Source organism: Siphateles boraxobius, unplaced genomic scaffold (assembly GCF_051911475.1).
Source record: "Siphateles boraxobius isolate OS27281-9 unplaced genomic scaffold, OSU_SipBor_1 130, whole genome shotgun sequence".
Classification (NCBI taxonomy): Eukaryota; Metazoa; Chordata; class Actinopteri; order Cypriniformes; family Leuciscidae; genus Siphateles; species Siphateles boraxobius.
In genome coordinates this window covers 44334524-44357021 of record NW_027508734.1, presented here as the reverse complement: position 1 = coordinate 44357021, position 22498 = coordinate 44334524, and the positions used below count along the sequence as shown (strand labels likewise).

At 42.6% G+C, this 22498-nt stretch overlaps 1 protein-coding gene across 2 annotated transcripts in view; it reads right to left on the bottom strand.

Annotated features, from left to right (window-relative positions):
- Positions 1–564: 564 nt before the first annotated feature.
- Positions 565–22498, bottom strand: part of pcxb (pyruvate carboxylase b) — a 273773-nt gene continuing 251839 nt past the window's right edge. For both annotated transcript variants that reach the window (XM_077229559.1, XM_077229560.1), the window contains 3 exons: positions 20211–20459; positions 18776–18916; positions 565–3219 (listed from right to left, as the gene is read on the bottom strand). In XM_077229559.1, coding sequence (XP_077085674.1) covers positions 2968–3219; positions 18776–18916; positions 20211–20459 — 642 coding nt within the window. In that variant the 3' untranslated portion in view covers positions 565–2967. The remainder of the gene's footprint in view (positions 3220–18775; positions 18917–20210; positions 20460–22498) is intronic.

The window sequence follows — 22498 nt, the reverse complement described above, 5'->3', positions numbered from 1 at the left end:
ATGGTCATTAAATGGCATTCCTGAGGTAAATGTAAAGTTATGTGACATATTGTTCGATCTCCAGCTGTTTTATTTTTTCTCTGCGTGAGAAAATGGATGTGTGGCGTGAGAGTGTGTGAAAAGTGTCATTTGCGTGAGTCTCTGAATGCTGAAAGCCCTGTTATTATTGTAATGTTATGTGCTTTGAGACATGATGTAATTTGACGGCATCTCTCATATCGTGACACTTTGCAGACTCTGCTCTAGCTGTGCGTGTTTATGTCTGCTGTGGCTTTTGAGACGCTCAGAAGGGAGGGAGGGATCTCATGCTTTCAAAGCTAACTTGCTATTGCTAGCTTCTCTGAAGTTGCCTACCCTACCTTTAGCATATTCAATGATATATTCAATGATGTACCTAAAAATAATGTGTTGTGAACATAGTGACTTTGACATAGTCTTTGTACAATGGCCTACAGTGCAGTGAGTACACTAGGTTATTAAATTCACTAACACATCACGATTTATTAGAAGAGCAGTTCATTTCATTCAGTGCATTTATGAGTAAAGTGATCACATGTGAGAACATGTATTGTAATTCTTTATTTAATTTATTGATTTATTTAATTTAATTTGATTAACAACCGTAGACAAAGTTTAAAATGGAGGAAAAGGAAACGAAATGACACAACAAACATTCTTATAATCATGTAAATACAATGTACGATTTCAACTGAACTGTATCAACATACATAGTTAACAGACACACAAATACACAACATTCCCTTTTACAACAAATTAAATCATTAAACCAATATGTATGGAGCTTTAATTTTTCAGCTTCAATAAAGAAATCCTCAACTGAAAGACTTAAGGACTGAATTGCTAATGTCCTCAGTTCTCCGCCCACGTACATGATTTGAGTTTACTATAAATTACAAATTTAACAGTAATTATCTCAAAAGAACAAAAAGAAAAAGCAATAGTTGTAATGATAAAAGAATATAATTATGAAGTTTGCTTTGCTTTGTATATAAATTGTAGTCCTGTTAGTTCAACAGAAACATTCTACATCAAACCCACAAGATGTTGATTCTAAAAAGAACCTTACAGGTTCTTATTGGTTGAGCATTTCTTCTATAAACATCATAGCAGAAACTGCCAAACAGTGGCATTAACCCCCCCCCCCCCCCCCCCCCAAAAAAAAACACAATGCAGTTTTCATGTTTAATTGAGCAGCTCGGTTTCATGTATCTTTTGGTATCCCTGGTAACACGTGGGTGTCTGTATGCATCTTTGGCTTTTATACACGAAAACATATATGAACACTTTTTGTACAGGCTCATTCACACACTTCCTATCTATCACACAAAGCTAATAACTTAAGCTCAACATGTGTGAGAACCATGTGCAAGACATGATTTATTGAAAAGCCATTGTGAAATAGTGTAGTCTCTCTGCAGTATGCCGTTGATAAGCAAGCCAGATTCAATCAGTAAAAGTGAATGCATCCAAAAGCTCAATAAACAATCACCATTGTCCTTTGATCTCTTCAGACTACATCAACTTTTCAATCAGTTAGAACCTTTGTATTGGGACAGAATATTGCTGTAAAAAAAAATCCAGATTTTCGTTTGTGAATCCCATTTTTAGTATTTATCCACCTTGAAATGTCACAGTGAGATTTCTATATGAAACTACAACAAGGCTAATTTCAAGGTCAACTATTAACTATCTTATGCAGCATATCATTAATAACAGACTGAAGACTTTTCCAATATTAAAGGTGCATCAATGGTTACCCATAATTACGGTCTCTTTTTCTACAGCATTCAAATAGGGAATGTTTTAAAACGCATTCTGCTGAATCAGAAAACCACATTGTTTGAGCTTTTAAGTGGGATTTATGTAAACATATTACACAATTACATTTACAAAACATTTTGTAGGAGTATTTGTAAAATGAAGCTTCTCTTTGCTGCCCCACAGACATATGTTTTGCATTTGTTTACTTCATTATTGCTTATGTAATGACATGCTGTTCACTTACAGTGGAAGCGCATACCTGAGAGCTCCCGTGGTGCAAAGGTGATAGAGTGATTAAAAAGAGGAGAAAGAAATAAGGAATTTGTTGTGCAGTAACTTTCAAAAGCATTATAATAACACATTTACAACAGTACATTAGCTATACTCGCATTCCTCATAATGAGCTAGTCCAAAATAATGGCAGGTTTTGAATCTTCAATTATTGTTGATTATTATATACATCTGAATACCTTATGGGTTCATGATTAATCAACTTTATTGCTTTTGGCAAGATCTGCAGTATGATGTTATCATCCCGACACTGTGCTTAATGTGCGTCTATTAGAATAGTTGCTGTTATTTTAACATTGATTTTCCTTTCCACTAACATGACATTAATATGAAACTGCTGTTCCTCTTCAAACTTACAACTTGCAGTGTCTCTCTCTCTCTCTCTCTCTCTCTCTCTCTCTCTCTCTCTCTCTCACACACACACACACACATGCACGCACGCACGCAACCACGCACAAATTTAAATTAAGTTATGTTATTGTCATTTGGATTTATAATGAATCATGTTAATTTTAATATGTTATTAATTGACTTTAAAAATTATAATAAAACTGGAATGATCTGTCTGTAATGTCGGTGTCATGTGTCCTTCATTCCTCAAGGCTGTAAGTAAATTCAGTGTCCTCAGTGTATTAACAGAGCCATAACTGAATATAAGTGAATCATAAAAGGCTTCTATGGTTTCTGGTTACAGGCTATAAATGCTTCATTTATATGCTTCTTTTTTAAATCAAACAACAGCCAAAAAAATTATTCCAACTCTGAAAGCTCAGGAGAGTTTTACACCACGTTAGAATCATCAGCAATCACAATACCACCAATCCACCAAATTACAAGATCAGTCAAAAAATGAATTCTAGAAAAGCAACCTTTAACCTCAGTAGCTTTTACATTTTATTCAGTTATTTCCAGGATGAGGTCATCCCCTTCCAGGCTGCTGTCGGGATTGACATGCACCTTGGATATTATGCCTGAGATTGGCGAGTTGACGACGGTCTCCATCTTCATGGCGCTGAGTACGCAGAGAGGCTGACCTTTCTCCACCTTCTGGCCTGGCTTCACCTTTACTTCCACCACTTTACCGGGCATGGGAGCTCCAACCTGTCCCCGCACGTCTTTTAAGGCTTTAGGGTGAAAGTGCATCTCCTGGCGAAGCAGAAAACAGAATGAGACGATTACAGGAGAGACCAGAGGCAAGGAAATATTTGACACATTTTCCTTCACAACTATTTCCAAACATCCAGTCATCTTCTGCTATGAGAAACATGATTAAATGGACTGTTAAAATGTTTACAATGAGAAAGATCGTAATGAATTTGTGCATACCTCAAACATGTTTCTGCTTTAGAAATATGTATATTTTTAATATACTACTAATTAAACTGTGCTAAAAATATTTGAAATCTTGATATTATTTCACAATATTATGCAGCCTTGTTGATCAAAAGAGACTTCTTTCAAAACCTTGAAATCTTAACGACCTCAAACTCTGGAATCGTAGTGTAAATAATTATACTTTTTAGCGTAAATGACAAATAACATATATATATACTGAACAAAATTATAAACTCAAAGATCTAAGACTTTTTCTCTGTAGAGAAAAGGCCTATTTCTCTCAAATATTGTTCACAAATCTGACTAAATCTGTGTTACTGAGCACTTCTCCGAGATAATCCATCCACCACACAGGTGTGGCATATCAAGATGCTGATTAGACAGCATGATTATTGGACAGGAGTGTGTAGGATTGAAAATAATCCCAGATATTTGAAATTAACAAAGACATTTGCTTTACTGTTTTCCACCCCCTCTTTCCTCAATGACTATTTGGAGTTGAGTGGCTGATTAAGTCATCAAGGCCTGTAGGCCAAGATGTGTATACTTCGGGGGTCTATGATTTGTCACACCTTTAGAACAATGTGGGAAGTTATAATTATCTGATTGGTCAGTTTGAAAGTCTCACATTTGGGTTAAAGTCACATGGTCAGGGAAAGGATAAGACAAGATTTCTTAATGCTCTCTCTCTTTACCTCCTCTTTTCTTTTTCTCTCTCTCTAATAATTGGCAAACATCAAAAGAAATCAAATGGTGAAATAATTGAGGCTTTAAACTTCATAAGTAGTGCATGGCTATGTGAGTTAATAACATGTCTATCGTCAAGTATAGATGCTAAATGTAAAGAAGTGCAATCTAAAAACGCAGATGCACAAGAGTCTGAGGCAAAGATTCAAGATCTTCAAACGCAGTGTAACGCAGTTCAAATGTTATGGGAAGAATGAGGCGGGAACCTCACCCCTCTCGGACGACTGCTGTCACATAATAAAACATAAACAACATAACATAAATCCAGGCCTGGCCTCTCTCGTCCTTCACTGTCGTCACTCCTCCTTTTATGCTTCCGCTCCTCCATGATAGGATCAACATGTATCAACATGTACCAGAATGCATGGTGTACAAGCATTAGAGCATGGGTCACCAATCTCGGTCCTGGAGGGCCGCTGTCCTGCAGAGTTTAGCTCCAGCCCCAATTAAAGACACCTGAACCAGCTAATCAAGGTCTCACTAGGCATAATAGAAACTTTCAGGCAGGTGTGTTGGACTTGGTTGGAGCTAAACCCTGCAGGACATCGGCCCTCCAGGACCGAGATTAGTGACCCCTGCATTAGAGAGATTCGTGAAAATCCTCAAAGACCAGGGGCCTCATTTATAAAACTTTGCGTAGGTTTTGCGTCAGAAGTGGCGTACGGATGAAACATAAGACGTGCGTACGCACAGAAATATTCGGATTTATAAAACCGTGCGCACGCACATCCTACGCATTTTTTCCTTAATAAATCCCAATCAATTCTAAATGTAGCGCAGCTTTTGCGGCTTCATGTCACGCCCAAAGTTGCTCATAAATAGTCCGTGAAACGCCCACAAGTTAATATTCATAGATTGTGAAATTATGGCAAACATAGAGAGGAAATCAAAAAAACGTAACTTCACTCAATGTGAAGTAGAAGTTATCGTTGGCGAGGTGGAAAAGAGGAGAAAAATGTTGTTTGGAGGGCACAGTGTGGGCATTACTAATGCCAAAAAGGCACTTGAGTGGCAAAAGGTTGCAGACGCTGTAAATGCTGTAGCCTCACAACCTCGTACTGTGGCCGAAATAAAAAAGAAATGGTCAGACATCAAAGTCGAGGCAAAAAAGCGTCTAGCGCTCCATCGCCAGAGTGTGTCTGCCACGGGTGGGGGAAAGGGGACACCGGAGCTAACCCCTCTTGATGAGAGACTGTCGGCAATTATTGGGGAATCCCTATTAAGTGGAGTGGTGACTGAGGCGGAGGGGGACACTGACGCGCCAGATGCACCAGATGACACAGGTAAGTGAAATAAGTAAAATGAATGCAGTCAAGGCTGTAGTATGTAGGCTACACGATTACAATTTATTCATATAGAACAATCTTTATTTCAGTCGCTGGGTGTTCTAGCTGGGCCAGTGCCAGTGGTTCAGAGGCTGCAGCTGAGCAGCCGTCTGTGCCCAGCGTCTCCACGGCACGCGGCTCTCAACCCTCCAGCAGCGGGCGTGTCCTCACCGATGCAGTCCTTGAAATGCAGAGGGAAGTCATTAACTCAGTCAGAGAGGTGGCAAAGGAGTTGGGTGAAATCAAGACTGTCCTAACTGAAATAAACAGCACAATGAGGGAATTCTTGAATAAATAATATATTTTTTCCACACCTTTTGTTGTTCTTTACAAGCGACGCATCACTTCCAAACGCTGGCGCACAGCAGCAGCATTTGGCTCAAATGCCTGGGGATGGGGGTCAGGGTCGGGGCCAACACAGCAATCGGCGTCAGGGGGTAGAGGCACGTTTTTAAGCTGTGCCACATTGTGTAGCACAGCACATGCCAGCACGATTTTGGACACCTTTTCAGGAGTGTACAATAACCTCCCTCCAGTGCAGTCGAGGCAGCGCCATCTGCCCTTAAACAGGCCGATGGTGCGCTCCACTATAGCGCGAGCTCGGCTGTGGCACATGTTGTAGTGCCTTTCCTCTGCATTATGTGGATTGAGGAAAGGTGTAAGCAGCCACTGTTTGAGGGGATATCCACTGTCCCCTGCAAGGATAGTGAAAGGGTTAAGACTTTGAAGTACAGTAAAATGTCTAGTAATCAAACGTAGCCTACCTAGAAGCCAGCCATCACGCACAGCACCAGCCTCGAGTCTGCGCCCAACACTGCTGTGTCTTAAAATGAATGAGTCATGGGTTGACCCTGGCCACCGAGCTACTACGTTAGTGAGCAACATGTCTGCATCACAAATAATTTGGACATTGATCGAATGGAAATGCTTTCGATTAATGAAAGCATTTTCATTCACATTCGGTGCCCTTATGGCAACATGAGTGCAGTCAATAGCACCGATAACGTTTGGGAAACCGTACATAGCTGCAAATTGAGCTTTCTTGTTTGCCTGTTCACCCGCTGTGTATGGAAACTTTATGCACTCATGGGACAAAGCTATTATGCCTTTGAAAACGTCTGGCATTATCCGGCTAAGGGTCGGCTGAGATATGCCTGACCTGTCAGCCAATTCCCTCTGAAAAGTGCCAGTCGCCAGGAATCCTAGTGTTGTTAGGACTTGAAGTGGGACTGGCACGGCATGGTTCCTCCGAGTGCTCCTCTGTAACGCGGGGGCCAAAAGACCGCAGAGGTCCAACAGGACAGCTCGAGGAAGTCGTAACCGGCTCATGAGCCACTCGTCCTCATTTGCCAGCAAATCTTCTTGCTGTCTGAAGATGCGTTCACTCCGAATCCTTCCATTTGCCACATCTTCTAAGAGCGCAAGATCAGCCATTGTGCGTCATTACGCATTGTGATGGGGCATTTTATTTCCATCCATTTAATTGCATCTGACAAGCTACAGATGTTGGTTATAATCTACTTGGAAATGGGAATTAGTTCAGCGCAAATGTAATTTCTTGCAGCTTTCTGAATGGTTGAGACATAGGCTACGTCATACGTTATTTTATCAAAAATAAAACAAACTAAAGGCATATGCATGAATACCATGATTCCGTAGCTGATGAAGACATTTTTAGTATGAAAACAACTTTCCCCAGAGGACAAATAATACAACTATTTATCTATCTATCTATAAATCTATCTAGGCTATATATCTCCCTAATTATATATCTATCTGACTGACTATCTAATTGCATCTATATCTGCTCCGCCAGACGGACACATTGGCGAGAATATCAGTTTTGTAAATTATTTCGTTCTGTTTACCATCTTATTTATGAGGATGAATTGTATAACATGCCAATATTATTGCAGAACATATTTGACTTTTCTTTTTGGAAATATTAATTTGCATTTCTGTTTCAGATCGATCAAACGGGTGTTCGTGTAGGCTGTTGATTGTAAGACTTGCTTTGTGAAGTCTTCGTGTTATTTATGAGAGGCAGTATTGCCATTTATTTTACACAACGGTCTACAGTTTCACACACTTTCACGTGTTTCTTCCATTTCGCTATTTCTCATTTCACCCGTTTTTGTGCGTACGCCTGGGTCAGAGCTTGCGTGAAGGACCGCACATTTTCCCGTCAAGTTTGCTTTTTATAAATACCAATTATTGTGTAGAGAGCGGCGTACGCCTTCTTTTGTGCGTGCGCAACGTTTATAAATGAGGCCCCAGGAGAACGTAGTAAACATCCCTATGGCAAAGAAAGCAGGTTTTGGAGTTCCTGCCAGAAAATAGGCCAAACAGAGGAAAAATGCTGGTCTCTGGGTAGGGGTAGACCTCCACCTTATATTCAGAAAAATATGAAACCATTTTCTAAGGGCAAATATCTGCACGTACATGTAAAACTCTTAGTGAGTTAACTGCTTTGTTCTTGCAAGGCCTTCAGCTATTAACTTTACTTGCTAGTGGGTTAGTAGCTCAATAGCAACCAGTTTAATATCCCAATTGATATGATCCTGTCTGTATTTTTAAATTTGTATTTGTGCGTAACACATTGTGCACATTGAACACACTTTATAGTTGTTTGTGCTACTACATGTGCAAATAGGCTAGTTAAGTTTATTCTTTAAAACACATTGCTTTACTGTAAGTGTTGTATGAAGGTTGTAGATGCTATGCATTCTTCTAGGCCATTCTTTCAAGTTGCATGTGTGTCTATGTTGAATTTGTTTGTCTCTTTAGTGGAAAACTCTACTATTTTCCATATAGCTGCAGTAAAACCACGTACAGGAGCATAGAATTGCCATGTGGCTACAACGTGATTCACAAATACATTAACCATGAACATGCTTTCCTCACAACAAGATTCAGTAACTATACTTTGCACTTTTATCACGCTCCTTAACTGAAACATTGGTGTTGAGAGATTTTGAACCAGATCATGCCTCGTACTCACATTCTCATGCTGGCTCCCTGTTACAACAACAGGACCAAATTTGCATCACAGTAAAACCTCCTCACCTTTGTTTGAACTATGATTGAATATACACATAGCCACAGCTAAATGCAGCCACATAGATGACATCATTTGATCTTCACACCAAGTCAAATCTGCATCTGTCTGATTCTTGCCTCACAAAATGTAATACATACAATGTTATTTAAGTCTTTACATCTAGACTGAATTATAACTGTGAATATCATACAGTAATTGTTTGTTTTTGTTTTTTATTGGATTTACTTAATCACTTAAGTTATCATTTGTCTCACCAAGTTAAATTTTAAAATGTATGTCAAAAGTACAAAAAATTGTGTTATTAATGCATTTGAAACATATCTTTTTAAATACAATTATTTGATTTCTGATTATTTGTATTTTGTCCATTTGACTCGCAACAATGTTTTAGGACTTTAATTCAATTGAATCTCTGTGTTTGGTTACACAGAATATTTTGCTGATACTCTTCGTGAAATGGGGTTTTAAACTAGCATTTGTTGTTTTGTTGTAATGTAATTTATTTAAATGTTTCCAGAAACAGTGTAAGAGCTTGTAAGATCTTCTTTTATTCTCCCTTGACCATATTTTTAAGTACATTAATTTAAGGGCTTTTTGCCAGAGACACATTTTAATCTGACCATATCAAACCTCTGACCGATGACAAATGCCATTTGTCTGCTTTTGCTGTTTGTTGTGCTATATGCTCTTTTAAATCACAGGATCCTTGCTACATAAATTCATATACTGTGTCCTGTCTCAGAAAGAGAATGCTCCCAGATTGCTGTCCCACTGTCCCACTCGTTTTCTCCCAGATTCAGTGCCTGTTCTTGTGGAGGTGTGAAGCATATCTACTGTATGAACGTTGCAACACATTTGATGGAGCCTCCTCATGCAGGGCTGAAAGGAGAACATAGACTGAAGACTGACCAACTGTGTTTGCAACAAGCCTGGGCGAAAAGTCTGAAGATGACATCTACACACAACAGAAAGCATGTCTTTATGGACTGTGCCACCTTTGGATTCCATGTGTGTGGCCAACGGTGCCAAGGGGGGAATTTGTAGAATTGAAAATAATCCAACATATTTGAAATGAACAAAGACATTTGCTTTACTGTTTTCCATTCCATCTTTCTGGATGGGATGTGCTAAGTGGTTTTGATTTGGTATTTACTTTGAATTGCTACCTATTGCAATACAATATTGTCACTCTCTATAGAAACGCTCTCCCACATATTAAGCTATTGTAACTGCGCTTATTTCCATCGTTGATATAAGTAGCAGTGGGTGGTAATAGACAAGAAATGTACAGTTCCCTTTCGAACGGTCCCTTCGTATTGCGTAGCTATACGCAGTGGGGAAACTCCTTTTCCTCGATTTACTGAAGCCTTTATGTAAAGCGCATTTGCAGCTGCACAGCTAGAACATGAGCGTCTGGCTCGCTCATAGGCTGCGCTGCGGCAACTGCACATCCAATGGCGCGGGCGCCTCTGACGTGCGACCAATGAGATCACTCTGCGTCATACACGTCAGAGCCCGCCAAGGGGGCGTGACCTCAGTCTATAATAGTCCCCGAATTCGCCATTATAGCAGATTTTACTCCTTCAGCGACAAACTTCACGTCTCTGACCATTTATTGAGCCTTCGCCGTCGAACAAGCCTTCAGCCTGAGCGAGCTACAGTTCAGCAGACTACACATCTCAACCGTGTTTCTCCTGACGCCGTCTCTCCTGTGGCTATCCGGCGATATCCTTTTCAATATCTGTTTATTATGTGTTTATATCTGTATCAGCGTTGTTCCATATGCCTCGTGTTATGCGAGGCCTACGAACACGCGAGCTGCATTTCATGCCTGGGACTCTACCACGCAGAGAATGCACTCTCTGTCGGCGGATGTGCGGCCTGCGCGTGCATGCCTATCGCCGTGCTGCGAACTCGGCTAACGTTAGCTCTCTCTCGAGACGGCGGCGCCGTGTCACCCGCGCTCCCTTCTCCGGCCCTACTTCAGCCGAGGAAGAAGAAGCGCCGCAGCCAACGGCATCCAGAGAGCACGGACGTTTGTGAATGCACGCCGGCCACGTCCCCGCGTGCTTCACTCACTCCAGCTCAGTCATCTCCGGTCCCGTTCGAGGGAGATCAGCGCCCCCCCACCACCACGTGGCGGGCCTCGTCTCTTTCGGCGGACCCAGCGAGGCAGGACTAACTCCGACGCTGAAATGCTTCGGATCCTAACACAGGCCGTCGCGGACCTCGAGCTCGAGTGGAACTAACCGTGCTAGCTGGCGCCGACCAGCAAAGCCGGCGAAACAGGCCTCTCAGCCCCGCCCTGCGGCTGATGCCGAACGCTTCCCACCAAAGCCGTCCTAGCACGCAAAGGAAAGAGAGGGCACGTGTCCCGCGCTTGCCGGACCACCCTCAAAGAAGCCAGCAAAACTTCCCACAGCCCCCTGTACAGTTCAGGCGGCTGGGGATTTTATTATTGTAAACAGGCCCGCAGCAGTGAGCGCGTCTTTGCAAACAAACGCCGTTTTCACGGCGACCCAAAAAAAGCACACGAGCACAACACATGGGTTCACGGTCCCCCTTCACTAGGCGGCCCCTCCCTTGTTGTAACACTGACTTCCCCACACGCAAATGCTTGTGCAGTCAGTCCAACATTCAATGTGTGCACAAATCACAATATATGGGTTCACGGTCCCCCTTCACTAGGCGGCCCCTCCCCTGTTTTAACACTGACTTCCCCACACGCAAATGCTTGTGCAGTCAGTCCAACATTCAATGTGTGCACAAATCACAATATATGGGTTCACGGTCCCCCTTCACTAGGCGGCCCCTCCCCTGTTTTAACACTGACTTCCCCACACGCAAATGCTTGTGCAGTCAGTCCAACATTCAATGTGTGCACAAATCACAATATATGGGTTCACGGTCCCCCTTCACTAGGCGGCCCCTCCCCTGTTGTAACACTGACTTCCCCACGCGCAAATGCTTGTACAGTCAGTCCAACACTCAATGTGTGCAAAAATCACAATATAAGGGCATCAGGTCCCCCTATGTTAGGCGGCCCGTCCCAATCAGTGTGTCAAGCCCTAGCCACACGGGTTATAGCCTGGCAAGCTATCCCCGATGTGTCGAGTTGAGTTATAAACGCTATAAAGCGAGGCAACTCGCTCCAATTCGCTCGCAGACCCCCAAAGTTTCAGGCGGTTCTCGAGACTTCGGTGAGAAGCAACGTGGGTCACATGCTTCGCACCGATGTACAGAATTCATTAGCAAAAGGGGTGATAGAATTAGTCCCCCCTGTGCTAAAACATACAGGTTTTTACAGCCGCTATTTTCTAATTCCGAAAAATGACGGCGGCCTCAGACCCACTCTAGATCTGAGACATTTGAACAAAGCTCTCATGAGACGGCCGTTCAAAATGTTAGCTATCAGTTTCACAAGTACAACACATGGGTTCACGGTTCCCCTTCACTAGGCGGTCCCTCCCCTGTTGTAACACTGACTTCCCCACACGCAAATGCTTGTGCAGTCAGTCCAACATTCAATGTGTGCACAAATCACAATATATGGGTTCACGGTTCCCCTTCACTAGGTGGCCCCTCCCCCGTTGTAACACTGACTTCCCCACACGCAAATGCTTGTACAGTCAGTCCAATACTCAATGTGTGCACAAATCACAATATAAGGGTATCAGGTCCCCCTACGTTAGGCGACCAGCCCCAATCAGTGTGTCAAGCCCTAGCCACACGGGTTCTAGCCTGGCAAGCTATCCCCGATGTGTCGAGTTGGGTCATAAACACTATAAAGCGAGGTTACTCGCTCCAATTCGCTCGCAGACCCCCGGAATTTCAGGCGGTTCTCGAGACTTCGGTGAGAAGCAACGTGGGTCACGTGCTTCGCACCGAAGTACAAAATCTATTAGCAAAAGGGGCGATAGAATTAGTCCCCCCCGCGCTAAAAAAATATGGGTTTTTACAGCCGCTATTTTCTGATTCCGAAAAAAGACGGCGGTCTCAGACCCATTCTAGATTTGAGACATTTGAACAAAGCTCTCATGAGACGGCCGTTCAAATTGTTAACTATCAAACATATCCTCGCGCAAGTGCGCCCGGGGGATTGGTTTGTCACAATGGATCTGAAAGATGCTTACTTTCACATTCAAATAAATCCTCGTCACAGGCCATTCTTGAGATTCGCCTTCGAGGGCCGGGCTTATCAATACACCGTTCTGCCGATCAGTCTATCGTTGGCACCCCGTACATTCACGAAGTGTGTGGATGCAGCGCTTTCTCCTCTGAGATTTCAGGGAGTGCGCATGTTAAATTATCTCGACGACTGGCTGGTGCGGGCACAGTCGAGAATCGAGCTATTAGCTCACAGGGATTTGATTCTCGGCCATCTAAAATGCCTGGGTTTCACAATCAATGTTTCAAAAAGCAAACTAACCCCCAGCCAGAGCATGATCTTTCTGGGCACAGTTTTAGACTCGAGAGCTATGACAGCGTGACTCACACAGAGCGCGCGCTCTCGGTGCGAGCGCTTGCAGGCACTTTCAGATTGCGTGAGCGCGCGCCACTGAAGAAATTTCAGAAACTGCTTGGTCTCATGGCAGCAGCATCGCCAGTACTCCGCATGGGATTACTGCGCATGCGCCCGATGCAGCATTGGCTGAAACGCTGTGGGCCAACTCATGCATGGCAGTCAGGCAGCTTGCGCGTTATGGTGAATCACGGTTGTTTAAGAACCCTGATTCCCGGGCGGGCTCAGAACTGGCACCACGAGGGGGTGACAATGGGAACAATTTCCAGGAGGAAAGTGGTTCTTACAGATGCGTCCAACCTGGGTTGGGGAGCGCTGCACGAGGGCATGCCTGCATCCGGCCTCTGGTCGAGCACGGAGCAGAGCTTACATATCAACTGTCTGGAGATGAAAGCAGTTGGGTTGGCCCTGAAGGCATTTCTGTCGAACCTAAGAGGTCACTACGTCTTAGTCCGCACAGACAATACGTCAGTGGTGGCCTACATGAATCGCCAGGGGGGCATCAGGTCAGGGAACCTGCATGCGATGGCGAGAGACCTCCTCTATATGGGCACAAACCAACCTGAGCTCTCTGAGAGCAGCGCATATCCCGGGCGTCCAGAATGTGGGCGCGAATATGCTTTCATGGGACAACACTCCCCTCGGCGAGTGGTCCCTGAACCCACAGACGGTCAGTCTAATATGGAAGGTGTTTGGCGAGGCCGAAATCGACCTTTTCGCCTCGAGAATCAACACCCACTGCAAATTGTTCTTCTCGAAGAACAGGGACGCGCTGGCCCATGTCTGGCCCAACCGTCCCTTTTATGCCTTCCCCCCCCCGTCTCGATGATTCCACAAGTCATCAAACGGGTCAGAGAGAGCGGGTGCCCAGTCCTTCTGGTGGCCCCTCTCTGGAAAACCAGATCGTGGTTCCCGGAACTGGTTCAGTTATCGGACACAATCCCATGGCCTGTCCCACTGAGTAAAGACCTCCTCACACAGGTGAACGGGACATTGTGGCATCCGAGACCCGATTTATGGGCCCTTCATGTTTGGCCCCTCAACGGGTACCCAAGGACCTTCCTGAGAAGGTTTTAAGCACTATATCTGAAGCCAGGGCCCCGTCGACTCGGCGCCTGTATGCTTCAAAATGGTCAGGTTTTTCCAGCTGGTGCTCGAAAAATCAGGCTGACCCAGAGTCATGTGTGATATCAGTGGTTCGCTCATTCTTACAGGAGCTGCTGGACGCGGGTTGCTCCCCGTCCACGCTCAAAGTGTATGTGGCAGCCATAGCAGCACATCATGTTCTGACGGCTGGCCAGTCACTGGGAAGAAACGACCTGGTCGTAAGATTCCTGAAAGGTGCGAGGAGAATGAACCCCTCCAGGCCTCCGTCTGTGCCGCCTCTGGACCTCTCCACGGTCCTGGGGGCTCTGAAAGGTCCGCCTTTCGAACCACTCCAATCGGTTGATCTAAAAACCCTCTCGCTGAAGACCGCTCTCCTTATGGCGTTGGCATCTATCAAGCGAGTGGGAGATCTGCAGGCGCTCTCTGTGAGCCCTGCATGTTTGGAGTTGGGTCCAGATGACTCCAGAGTCATCCTCAAGCCCAGACATGGTTACGTTCCTAAAGTGCTCTCAACACTGTTCAGAGCACAGGTGGTGACATTATCAGCCCTCCCTCCTTCTGCAGAGGATGGAGAGGTTAATCTTCTCTGCCCTGTCTGAGCGCTGAGAATCTATCGGGAGCTTTCTGCGTCTTTTAGACAATCAGAACAGCTTTTTGTCTGCTTTGGTGGTAGATCCAAGGGGGATCCAGTCACTAAGCAAAGACTGTCTAGATGGATAGTGGATGCTATTTCTATGGCTTATACCGCAGCGGGTCAAGTTTGCCCTATAGGTATCAAGGCCCATACGACCAGAGGTATGTCTCGTCATGGGCTTGGTCATCTGGCATTCCCATTAGTGATATTTGTGATGCGGCCGGCTGGTCCTCGCCTTCCACATTTTTGAGTTTCTATAATAGGGAAGTGCCTTCCCTGCAGGCGAAGGTGCTTTCGGTATGATTAAGACCCGTCGGTGGCTGGTCTTGTCATATATTACTGTGCACTATCACATTCACATATATATATAAAACCCGCTGCTGGCTGGTTGTATTCATGCAACAACCCGCTGTTGCCGGTTATATTTACATATATATAAAACCCGCTTTGGCCGGTTATATGACATATATAAAACCCGCTTTTGCTGGTTATATTCCATACATATATAAAACCTGCTTTGGCCGGTTATAATTTCATATATAAACCCACTTGACTGGTTATATGTTCATATACCAATAACCCCGACAGTGTCTGGGTTCATTGGTGTAGTATGTTGGGTTATTTCTAACTGATGTGTACTATTTTAGACCTGACGGTGTCTGGTCTATTTATACATAATTATGCGGTTATGGCTTGTTCTGTATGCTCAGGGGCCTGAGTTGCAGTGGCAGCCAGTTACTCAGTGCGGCGTTTTGCATGGCGTCCCCACTGCGTATAGCTACGCAATACGAAGTGACCGTTCGAAAGGGAACTACTCGGTTACTCACGTAACCTCAGTTCCCTGAGTTAGGGAACGAGTATTGCGTAGCCAGCCGCACTATAGTAACATGGCAAGTTGTCGCTTCAGTCGTTAAACCTGCTATAATGGCGAATTCGGGGACTATTATAGACTGAGGTCACGCCCCCTTGGCGGGCTCTGACGTGTATGACGCAGAGTGATCTCATTGGTCGCACGTCAGAGGCGCCCGCGCCATTGGATGTGCAGTTGCCGCAGCGCAGCCTATGAGCGAGCCAGACGCTCATGTTCTAGCTGTGCAGCTGCAAATGCGCTTTACATAAAGGCTTCAGTAAATCGAGGAAAAGGAGTTTCCCCACTGCGTATAGCTACGCAATACTCGTTCCCTAACTCAGGGAACTGAGGTTACGTGAGTAACCGAGTAGATTTCTACCATCCTGCTGACAACGTTTCTATAGTAATTGGGCAGTCTTGCAGCCTGAACCCCTGAAGGAAATCCACCCTTACAATTATATTGATGCACATAGATACCGTGACGAGATCCTGAGGCCCATTTTTGTGCCATTCATCCATGACCATCACCTCATGTTGCAGCATGATAATGCACGGCCCCATGTTGCAAGGATCTCTACACAATTCCTGGAAGCGGAAAACATCCCAGTTCTTGCATGGCCAGCATACTCACCGGACATGTCACCCATTGAGCATGTTTTGGATGCTCTGGATTGGCGTATACGACAGCGTGTTCCAGGTCCTGCCAATATCCAGCAACTTCGCACAGCCATTGAAGAGGAGTGGACCAATAATCCACAGGTCACAATCAACAACCTGATCAACTCTATGCGAAGGAGATGTGTTGCACTGCGTGAGGCAAAGGATGGTCACACCAGATACTGACTGGTTTTCGGACCCCCCAGACCCCCCCCAATACAGCAGAACTGCACATTTTAGAGTGGCCTTTAATTGTGGCCAGCCTAACGCACACCTGTGCAATAATCATGCTGTCTAATCAGCATCTTGATATGCCACACCTGTGAGGTGGATTGATTATCTCGGCAAAGGAGAAGTGCTCACTAACACAGATTTAGACAGATTTGTGAACAATATTTGAGAGAAATAGGCCTTTTGTGTACATAGAAAAAGTCTAAGATCTTTGAGTTCAGCTCATGAAAAATGGGGGCAAAAACAAAAGTGTTAAGTTTATATATTTGTTTAGTGTATATATATATATATATATATATATATATATACACAATATACTATACTATATATATATATACTTTTTCTAATGTTATTTAATTTATACATATAAGGGACTTTCGCACCGTGTAGTTCTAGGAACTGAGCCACCAGGGTGGTTCCCCGAGAACTAATGGTTCCCCTAGCTATGTTGAATAAGGCAGAAACCTTATTCTTAAACTTATGTTAGTATCTGTCATTCATGTTAAACGTTTAACAAATAGCCTAGAGATAAATAGATTTAATTTTCATTTCAAAGGCATTAAAACAATTCAGACAGCAGAAGAAAAATGTTGGACCTGCAAAAATGAACTTCATGTGACATGAGGAGAAATGCTCTTGCTAATTGTGTTGAGGCAGAAGGCGAGCTCTATTGAGCATATGCTGAGCAAGTGTCATCACTCTGACTTATCTGTGACTGAAGACACTAAATGAGTTTGGACCATCTTCTATCTGCCAAACAAGACAATAATACACCAAGTGTATTTACAGAGGGTGGAAACCATCTTCCAGAGTAGGACAGACTATATGAATGTTTTTATTTTTTTTTATTTTGTAATGAATCATCTTAAACATGATGTGTTTTATGATGTGGGCAATGAAAGTGAGAACTTCAGTTTAGTCAAATCATGCAATAATCCGCCAAACTATATTTTTACAAGCAGTGTGATGCTGTTATAATTGCTGTGTCCACGGCTGACATAAAATTTCCACACAGCACTATTGACTTGTAATGAAAACATAAGGTGGGTTCCATTCGACCGCAAGTGAACTGCGAAGTGGACTTCACAAGGTATTTCTCCATCTTAAGTGAGATTCCAATCCAAAGGGAGCGAACATGTTCAGTTCGAAGGGAACTGCGAACGGCATAGGTAATAAGGGAACATCGATACATTACTTCACAGGAATTGGAGAGCAAAAATCACCCAACTGGCTTTGTGCATCGCATCACCATTCAGAACTAAGGATGGAGAAGAGCCGTTGAAAAAGTTTTTAAACGGATCTGTGATGGAGAAATTTACGTATGCGTTTTAAGTAGCCTATTTATACATTTTGTTATTATTATACAAACTAGAGTATTTATGAATGGTTATGGCGATGAATGTTACATTTGCATATTCTATTGTATGAATAGGCATGACAAAGTAAAAGTGTTGAGAAGCGGATGAGGCTCTGTCATTTTTTATTTTACTTCATTTAAATCAGGAGTGTTTACTATCCGGCTGCGCGTGGAAAAGAAAGTGGTCAAAGCGCACAAGATAAGACCCAGACCATGGATTAAGAACACATTTACACAGTTAATCAAATCATAATTTATTGTCATATAGCATTACAGTTAGTACTGCTTCATATCTGCTAATAGTCTATTAATTGCCGCAAGTCATTCAAGAAGGCTATATAAACATATAGCCTAAGTTTTGATTATATTACATAAAATACATAGTGTGTTTTTTATATGTATTGTATGTTTTTGTATATGTATTTTATATATTTTAAATTCGAAAGTAATTTATATTATCTATTTATGGTTTGTCATAATCTGTGCGACCACGTCGTTAACTTTCTTTGATGACGTTTGCATGAGTGATTATTGTCAGCTAAGTCCAATTCAACTGATACACTGTGTTCAGCAGAGAGTAGGGAGCAGTGAACACTGTGTAGGGACCCTGTTGAGTGGAACGCAGCTGTACATTGTACACCCTAATAATTTAAAAGATGTTTTTAACACTTTTGCCTCTAAGTGATTAACGCCTCTGACAGCAAGAGCAAGATCATTTTTAGCTTATGACAGAAATTATTCACATCTCGAGAGAGAGAAAATGGAACATTCGCAAAACATGTCTGAATGATTGAGTGTACTGTTTGCGTCAGGATAATTGCTTTTCAGTGATGAAACAAACCAATCTAGGGAATAAAATAAACAGCAAACAGTTACCTTCATTGCTGCCGTATCCTTGACCAAGACTGAACGCAGCTGGCCGTTGAGTTCAAAAAACACTTCTCTCTGACCAGACTTGTTCAAGTCACCCAAGGCCAAGGCTTTGATGTGCAGCGTTTTCCCTCTCTCTAATTCAACCTGTGAGAGGAAAGAGCCAGAAACATATAAAGACACAATGAAGAGCTAGGTATGAGAAATGAAAAGCTGGGATTGAGCTGAAAAGAAAAAAAACCTAAAGAAAAACAAACAAACAAACAACAAAACCAAATTGGGGCACAATATGCATAAAAAAAAAACTTGGTAGAATTAAGGCAGATTAAGGGATAAGTGATTAGCTCAGGCCTCTGGGAGGCATTAGGTCTGTACCATGTGCTGTTTGGCTGTGGAGGGGATGCTATTTTCGGGTGTGCTTGCATTTGCCTCAGTGACAGCTTAATATAGTTCATGCTAATCTACGCTAATCAGCCACGACTAACATCCCATTTGGACAGCTCGACTGGGTGGAGAAACACGCCGTCAAATAACTTCAGTCCCTGAGAAATTTACGATTACGCATAACAACCGAGGAAAATCTGGTTCATTTTGAAAGAGTACAGATAGACCTGGTTTGAAGAATCAGGCTAGCAGATGATAAAGAGATGCAAGCAATCTAACAGATTTGGTGCTTTTTTCAAAGTAAAATGACTTTGTAGGTGAGTTTGATTCCTGGCTGGCTCTCGCTCTGTCTCGGAGCGTGATCAGCTATGCGAGTCGTGCATCTGGTGCTCTCAGTTCTCGTGGTGCCTGCAGTAGGGCTCCGAGACACATTTATGGCTGCCAGGTAACACCCACTTAACTCATAATGGGGTTTTAGAAGCCAAACACACGGCTAAGCTCCAATCAACACATTTAGAAACACCTCAGGGCTCATCTAGATAGAGATACAGCTGAACCAGTTTGAGATTATTCAGGAGCTAGCATGGATTAAACTAAAAAACTTGCACTCATTGAACTTTACAAAGTCAAACTCTCAGTTAAATTAGAGGTGTAAAATATAATTTATGGTTTATCTGACTTCACAGCACCTTAACAAAGAGAGCCTAGACGTTCAAAGCAATATATTTTGAACACAAAAGTGCAATTTAATCTTACTATACTAATCAATTTTACAACCACTGTTGCAATAAAGTGTGCTAATAAACGTTGTGAATATGGAGGCTATTTGAGGACACAAGGAAATCTAATTTTGCAAATCTCTCAGGGAGAGCTCAGTCAGGGTAACGTTCAGAAGGTCACACTCACATCCTGTGGTGTTATAAATTTAACAGAGGAAAATATAGTTGAAAAATTAGTAAGAAGAAATGAGGCACAGTGATAAGGAAATTAAATCAATCGATGTAATTGCTGTGAGTCGCAGCATGTCCTCATGTATCACAGTGTAATGGAAATGTACCTGAAACTCTTCTGCGATTTTGGGGCCATCCAGAAACAGGCGAGTGTTAAGACAGTCCACCGGGCCGAAGTTTGATGTGAACTCTTTAAACTCCTGGAAGACTTTGGGGTACATGGCTGCTGACATCACATCTTCAGGGGTGATTTCATCACCATATGCCGATCGTAGACCAGACTCAAGAGCCTCAAAGTCCATTGGTGGAAGTGAGGCCCCGGGACGACCTTCGATTCTAGGCAATGACTTGAGCACCTTTGAGAAACATCAAAAGTTTAACTTGTTATGGGCATATACTATGGTGCAACAATCAGAGTACCAGCTGAGCACAACTGAACTAAAAACCAAAAATGTATGTTCTGTCATTCCGAAGCTCTGTCATTAAGTCAAGTCAAGAAGCACTTTTTACAATACAGATTGTTTCAAAGCAGCTTTACAGTGATAACAGGAAAATTATTCAATGATGCAAACAGTTAATTTCGGCTGTAGAGCAGCTGTAAAATAAAAATGTCATTGTTCAGCTCAAGTCAGTTCAGTTTTGATTCAGCTCCATTGTAAAGATCATCAATTATTAGTTCATTTCATCTATAAAGCAGTTCTGCAGAAAACAGTGATGTCATCATCCAGCTCAGTTCAGTTCTCATCCAGTAGCCTCAGTGCAGTCAAGTAAATTTTTATTGTTGAATATTAAGAATATTAAATCATTATAGAAACTTTCCCAAGATTTCCCTGAAATGTTCATAAGAGTTTTTTAAAGAAGAAGCAATGTCTGATTTGTGGACCAATCGATCTTTTCAATCATATCTTTTCAATGAATCTGCTGGTACAATTCACAAAAATGACTTGAATGACTCGGCCTGATTCAGTTCCCAAGTTGCGAAGCAGTGGTTATCAGCAAACTGGAGCAGAAGATTATTAGTGAATAATGGCTTATATTGTGGTCTTTCTCACAAGAATGATGACTTCTGAAAATTTAGAATACAGTAACAGATGAGTCATTTGAACCACTTTTATGATTCTGTGGTATTTTTTTTTATTTAGAGGTCGACAGTCACTGTCCTGATTCACTTTCATTATATGGAAAAAAGTAGTCAGTATATTTTACACAAATTAATCTTCATTTTTGTTGAGAGAACTATTCTTTTAATAAAACTGGGGAATTGCCAAGAAGAGTTTGTCTTCAGTGAAATGACCTCCTCATGACAACCAATCCAGGTTTCAGATGTTGACAGCTCAAAAACAAAACAGCTAAAGAGTGATGTGAGTCAGTCTTCAGGTCACTGAAAAGCATAAATATTTAACAAACGAATCAACAGTACGATTCACTATATTACAATGTCTTTGTCCTCTGGCAAGTGACTGACTTTGCAAGCTCAAACTTACTAAATACATCATCAGTGTTGTCAGAGTGGGCGTTAATGAACAAAAGCACAAACACTTTGACAAATAGGTCAATTGCAAAGGAGAAGCTACACCACCAATATGACATTAAAATGACTCAATTCATTATGCACAAAAATTTGCTGATTTCTTGTTGTTGGCAAGGCAACCAACCAGCCAAGTGACACTGTTTTCTCCTTTTATGTTTCACAGCAGTGAGAATGAATTGAAAAATGGTCCTTGGACTTGCACTGAGAAGAAGCCTGGTTTCTAACAGAGGCAAAGTGAATAGACTACACAAAAGGGCTTGTGGAGGAAAGAGAGGGAAAACAAAACAGATTAGCTCATAAAACGCTCAGCAGCCCATTTTTTATATTTAGATAAAATAGTAGAAAAGGCTGCCTGTAGTCCCAACCCACCTAACTTTTGATTAAAATGCCACTTAATAGCAGTTGAGTCATAATTTCAGGCCATATGGGCTCGCTTTTGTTTGATATGTCCTATAGGTTTATTTTAGTAGTTTTGTGACTCAGTTATGCCATCTGAATATTTGTATGCAAGTTTATTTGCCCAGGCAAGCTGTGGGGTACGGAAGCTCACATGTTCTAATCTTTTTTTTTCCCTCATCACTCCATCACATGAGATTCCATAGGGACATTATTCCTGTGAAGTTGATGATATAACAATCTCAATACCTCAGAACTGAGATGCTGTTTGTTTTTAACAATAGAGTAACATGTCTCAAGATTCCTCTCTGAATGTGTCAGTTGCAAGCATCGCAAATTCATTCTTAAAATGTAAGGTAGGTAATTGCGGAGCGGCTAGCAATAGTAAGCTATCTTTAGATCCTGCTCTCCAAAGCCATGGCTCCTTTAAAACACAAACGCAAACAGCAGAGTTTGCACATTAAATTA